Source organism: Lissotriton helveticus, chromosome 3_1 (genome assembly GCF_964261635.1).
Source record: "Lissotriton helveticus chromosome 3_1, aLisHel1.1, whole genome shotgun sequence".
In the NCBI taxonomy this organism is placed as follows: Eukaryota; Metazoa; Chordata; class Amphibia; order Caudata; family Salamandridae; genus Lissotriton; species Lissotriton helveticus.
Genome location: NC_136061.1, coordinates 300593777 through 300599776, shown reverse-complemented (window position 1 = coordinate 300599776; position 6000 = coordinate 300593777). Strand labels below are relative to the sequence as shown.

Here is a 6000-nt window from a genome sequence, read left to right as displayed (position 1 = left end):
AACGCACGTCTTCTGGAAGTGTGCTTGAGCTTCCGAGAAGGAGGAGGCCTTGATCAACCAATCGTCCAGGTATGGGTAGACAAACACCTTGTTCTTCCGCAGGTGTGCCGCTACCACTGCCATGCACTTCGAGAACGTCCGGGGCGCAGACTTCAGCCCGAACGGAAGTACCGTGTACTGATAGTGATTGGTGCCGACTTGAAATCGCAGGAACTTCCGGTGTCTGTGTGCAATGGGCACATGGAAGTACGCATCCTGCAGGTCTATGGCGCAAAGCCAGTCTCCCCGTTGCAGCTGAGGATAAATCTGATGCAACGACAGCATGCGAAACCTTTCTCTGCAAATCCATTTGTTTGCCTGTTGCAAATCCAGAATGGGCCTGAACTCGTTCTTGTCCTTTTTTCGGACCAGAAAGAACCGGGAGTACAGACCTCTTCCTCTTTGAGACAGAGGTACATCTTCTATCGCCCTTTTCCTTAGAAGGATGTCGGCCTCCGCCTGGAGCTCGCGCAGTTGATACTGCGAGCTGACTGGAGGAATCGATGGAGGAGGGCTGATGAACCGAAGACTGTATCCATTGCAAACAATATTCGGCACCCACTTATCCTGAGTAATTTTTCTCCACTCTGCCAGAAAAAATTTAACGCTTCCCCCCACCGGAGCGGGTAACGGATGAAGGGGAAGTAACCGCTCAGGGGCGAGACCCAGCTGGGCCCTTGTTCGCGGTAGAGGACTGCTGTCCACCTCTACCCCTCTGACGTTTCTGGAAGGGTTTTCTGTATTGCTGCTGCTGCTGCTGTTGTTGCCCAGAAGACTGTCCCCTTCCTCTACCCTGCGACCCGAACCGCCGTTGGAACTGGCGGTAGGGTTTCTTTTCTTTCGGCTTCTCCAAGCCCACAGCCGTCAGGGTTTCAGCCTCGGCCTTCATCCTGGCCATTTCGTCATCTGCGTGTTTCCCGAAGAGGGTGTCGCCGGAAAACGGCAGATTTGCCACTCGTTGTTGCGCTTCAGGCTTGAGCGACGTCAGCCGGAGCCAAGCATGGCTTCTCTGATTGATACCGTGGCAGTATCCATGCGCGGTCAGCAGGGAGATATCCGCCGCGGCACTGATGGCCTGGTTCAAAACTAGCATCCCTTCCTGGACGATCTCCATGAAGTCCTCTCTCCTGTCCCGCGGGACAAGGTCCGCAAACTGTTCCATGGAATCTCACAGTGCACGGTCGTACCGTCCCAACAACGCCGAGTCACTGGAGGCCTTCATCGTCGTGGAAGACGTCCCACACGCCTTCCGTCCAGCTGAGTCGATCCAGCGGCTCTCCTTATCCGGAGGCACAGTGGAGGACGGGGAGGTAGCATGTAGTTTCCGAGCCGCCGTCACAATCACCGAATCAGGCACTGGGTCCTTCCGCAAGAAGGCCGGGTCCGACTCTGGAGCCCTGTACTTCTTGACAAGCCTGGAGGGAGCAGCTTTCACCACCGCCGGCGTAAGGAAGAGCTGTTCAGCCGGCTCAACCAGTCCCGGCACCAAAGGCAGTAGGGGGCGAGACAGGTGCTTCGTGTGCAAAGTCTCGAAGATCACAGAAGTTGTGGGCGTAGGGGCCATCACCTTGATCCCCAACTTCGCCGCCCCTCTCAGGAGAACCTCCTGGAACGTGCCAATGTCATCTATCGGAGACACCCTCGTCTCCGGTGAATCCGACAATGTAGGCGAATATGAACGGGTCCCAGAGGCCGAATGAGACCTGGACCGATGCCTCCTATGGCGATGTCTGGATCTCGAGGAGGTTCCGTGTCCACTCCTAGATCTGTCCCTTCTCCCTGAGCGTGACCTCGATCTCCTGGGTCTGGGACGCTCCGCCGGTTTCCCCGGGTCGGACGTCCTGGGCTTAGGGGGAACCTTCGACTTCGGAGTCTTCTTCGGAGGTGTCGGAAGTCTGGGCATCGACACCGATCTCGGTGGAACCGGAGGAGGAGCACCCGGCACCGGGGCCTGCGGTCCTGACGGAAGAGCAGGTAGAGGAGGCAATGGAGGAGGCGTCGGAGCCCTCGGAGGAGGCCCTCTAGGCAAAGGAGGGGGAGGAGGCTGTATAACAGTCTTCCTTGGTGTATACACCTCTGAATACGCCGTTCCCGGCGAGCCACCATCCTGTTCTGACTGAGGGGAGCCCCCCACAGTCCTCGGCCTGTCCTTACGGCCCCCTGACGCGGAAGACCGGTGTTCAGACGTCGACCGTGGTTCCTTCGACGTCGAGCGGCCCTTCGGCGTCGACCGTTTCGCACTCCTCGGCGTCGACCGGCTTCTATGCCTCGACGTCGACCCCGACCAGATGGACGAACCTCTAAACCTCGACGACGGTCGCTGGTGCCTCGACGGCGACCTCGACCGCCTCGACCACGACCTCTTCGATCGCCTCGACGGCGATCTCTTCGAACGCCTCGACGTCGACCTCTTCGATCGCCTCGACGTCGACTTCTTCAGCGCCGGAGACCTCTTCCCCTCGACGCGACGCCGGGCCCTCCGATGCCGTCCGCTCGACACTGATGACGAGGAAATCGACACCGGGTTCGACGGCGGCCTGTGTAAGTCCCTCGACGTCGACGGGCGACGTTTTCTCAACCCAGAGCCCTGGGGAGACCGGGAACTGGCCGTGGACCGTCCTCTCGACGTCGTGGTCATGGCAACCGACCCAGACGGAGATCTTGGACGTTTGCTGGATCTCCTGCCCCTGGGGAGCCCCCCAGAGGCCTCAGCATGGGCAGTAGAAGCCCCTCCAGACCCACCTTGAGCCTTCAGTCTTCTTTCTTCAACCCCCTGAAGTCTGATCTTCCTCCTGTCCTTCAGGGTCCTGCCAGAGAAGCCTCTACAGATCACACACTCCTCTGGGATGTGAGAAGAGGGAAGGCAGAGGATACACACCTCATGGGGGTCTGACTTGGCCTTCTTCCTGGAGCACTCCGGGCATTTGTCAAATAATGCAGGCATTATGGACAACAAAAGAGTGCAGAAAACCAAGAAGAAAGCCACCAACGTACTTTAAAAGTACACAAAATCGAATTTAGTGAGAAAACACCAACAAAACCCTTGAAAAGGGAGAGCTCAATGCTCCAGGGTCCTGCTTGCAGGAGCCGGAAAAAAGAACTGAAACTAAGTTGGACCTGCTATGCATTCTGGGATACTGGGAGAAGGTTCTGGAAGATTCTCTTAAAGGCACAGTATCCTGTTTTGAGCCACATAATGGCAGCCTATGGGGCTTGTCTGTCCAGGTTCTTCTCTCTATCATTCCTGAGGGATTTTGCTGGTAAAGCAAGGGAAATCTGTACAGGCTTTTGCTGGATTTTATGGTGGAATTTCTAGTTGAAGTACTGGACAGTGTAGCCTTTTTAGGCTGCATTATCTGTCTTTAAATTCTCTCTTAAGTGTCTATGCATTTCTGCATTTTTTGACACTGTGAGAGATTATTTTTGATTGCTCCGGGGTCCACGCACATGGGCGGGACTATTCACTAGATTATGACTATACACAGAGATCCCCTACTACAGAAGTATTACTTATCATTAACCATCAAGTTATCATGCGTACATGCATTTGCTTTTTCTCCCTTAACAGATTTATGGATATGGTCGTCTGCCAAGATTGTGTTTTGTTGTTTGTCCATGCGTACTGTTTTTTTTGTCAAACCTTTCCCCAAATCCCCCTTCCCAACCATTCATCAAACGCTAACCCTCTTCCCCGGGCTGATTTATTGAGGTGTGACTAAATTAAATGTACAACAATAATTGATCACACACTTGCTGGGGCGGATGTGGCGATAGCAACACTAATTAAATTTTAAGGCAGGGTGAGAATCTTTTTCTGCTTCCCCACCCATGAGCAGTATATTTGCAAGGTCATTTTTTTACAAAATGAACCTAATCCATCAGCATTAATTGCCGGCATTGATAGGATTGATCATCCTAATACACACACCCTAAAGGTTATGCTTGTGTCGAGTGTAGGCCTAGTCGAGTGACTCAACACAACTACAGTTTGTAACTTGTACTAGGCTATCCCGCCACCCTAATGTTTTATTTACTTCGTTCTACTACTCCTCCCAGAGTCTCGGGCGACTGACTGTCTCATTTTCTTTTTTTGCAAATGCTACTGCCAATGTCTACTACTATCACCACAACAATGGCATCTCCATTCTCTTGGGAAACTAAACCATCATCGTCATGCAGCCATCGCTGTGCCTAACTTAAACATCAATCTCAGGTAAGATAAGAAGTTTGGGGGAGATATAATAATGGACTAGGAGGAGAGACTGACAGTACTAATAGGACAAGTCACTCAGTGAGGGGTACCACATCTATCTGTTTGTGTGTTACAAATTCGGCAGATTATTAAAATCAAACAATGGCTGTGGCCCTGCAGCAGCAAGGAAACCATGTGATGTAAAACAGTAAACCCCCCAACAAAACATTACCAACATATGCTATGTTTAAGTATAAATAAATAAATATAATTTAATACCCTAACACAAATAAACTATGTAAAAAAATCCCACAACACCCGACCCACTCCCTCCCCCTAAACCCCAACCAATGTCCAAAATGAGAAAGTCCAACCAATGTCCAAAATGAGAAAGTCCAACCAATGTCCAAAATGTCCATAAACCCCAACACCCAATTCCCACCCACCAAAAAAAGGATTAAAAAAGGGGCAATCCAACAGGGTCCTAAACTCTTAATGTTGTCTGCGGGCTCTTCTGATGTTGTCCTTCTTCAGGACCTTGATCCTCCTCTTTAGCTCTTCTACCTGCTCCTCTAGACATGCATTTCGGAGGAGCATGCGGCACGGATATGCCCAGCAGTTGCATCCACAGGGGAGGGGGCAGCAGTGCTGGATGTTGAATTTGAGCGGGCGGCTGCCTGACCACGGTGCCGTACCACCGTAGGGGCCTGACTGGCGCCCGGGGCATTGGAGGAGTCTGCAGCTGCTGCCGCCTCCTCCTTCGCCTGAGCCACCAGCCGTCGGTACTCATTACATATGGTCTCCAGCTTCCGGCGCCGGGCCATGGCTGCCAACAACTTCCTGGTTGGTTTGGCTATGGAAGGAGGAGCTATATCAAGAAAGAAAAAAGATTATTGAAACCAATACTCTTAGCAAAACAGAAACATAAAATTAATTCAACACATAGTGGTGCAGTAACACTAGCAAGCACAGGACATAACATGTGTGGTATGTATCTATCCTCCCACTTCCTCTGCCTATAACATTTGTGGGAGTTTGAGGTATTATACTAGCACTATGGACTCGAGTACACAGTACACCATTCTGCTTCTTCTCTCTTGTTTAGCGAAATTACATAACCTTGTTGTAGCCGGCATGCCAGCTCAGTCAGCTTGCGCCCAAGACAAACATACTCAAGTCATGATGCAGACTGACGTTAGTTTTATTTACTACTGTCTGCAGATGAGGAAGCTGGTATTTTTCTATTACGGGTGGTTCTGGCCATACTCTGTTACATCAAGGGCAACTGCTCAATTTCACTTTCACCCTGCCCTGACTACTACAAAAAGGCAGATGATATCTGTTCCAATGCTCATTGCTTATATATGGGGGACGACATGAGGTTCTTTGTTTTTGATTGATTGTGTAACCAGCCGATAGGCCATTCATGCCAGGCTGGCTGACACAGTCGAAAATATATTAACATAGGTAAGGAGTGGTCCTCAGAGTCGGAGGAAGGCGCTTGATAATTACATACATACACACTATAAATGCTGTGCTTGCAAACTACTGTGAGTAAAGGGAGTATTCTGAGTGAAAATACAACTTATATTCTCCTCGGCTTTACTACTCTGGCGCAGTTTCTTTTACATTCTCTTCAAACTAAGACTCTTCATCCAGTGACAGTCTCCTCCACCTATGTTATCTATGATGAATACAATCCAGGAATTCATCGATCATGTATCATTCTTCTTAATCTCTCAACAAACCTTAGTTTGTTTCACCAACAA

General features: G+C 50.9%; 1 protein-coding gene across 5 annotated transcripts in view; it reads right to left on the bottom strand.

Moving 5' to 3' along the window:
• Positions 1-214: 214 nt before the first annotated feature.
• LOC144822393 (uncharacterized) overlaps positions 215-6000 on the bottom strand; it is a 69196-nt gene continuing 63410 nt past the window's right edge. For all 5 annotated transcript variants that reach the window (XR_013608613.1, XR_013608614.1, XR_013608611.1 and 2 more), the window contains one exon: positions 215-5099. Coding sequence is in view for 1 of the 5 variants with exons in the window: in XM_078679851.1 (XP_078535977.1) it covers positions 5021-5099 (79 nt within the window). In the remaining 4 variants the exon portion in view is untranslated. The remainder of the gene's footprint in view (positions 5100-6000) is intronic.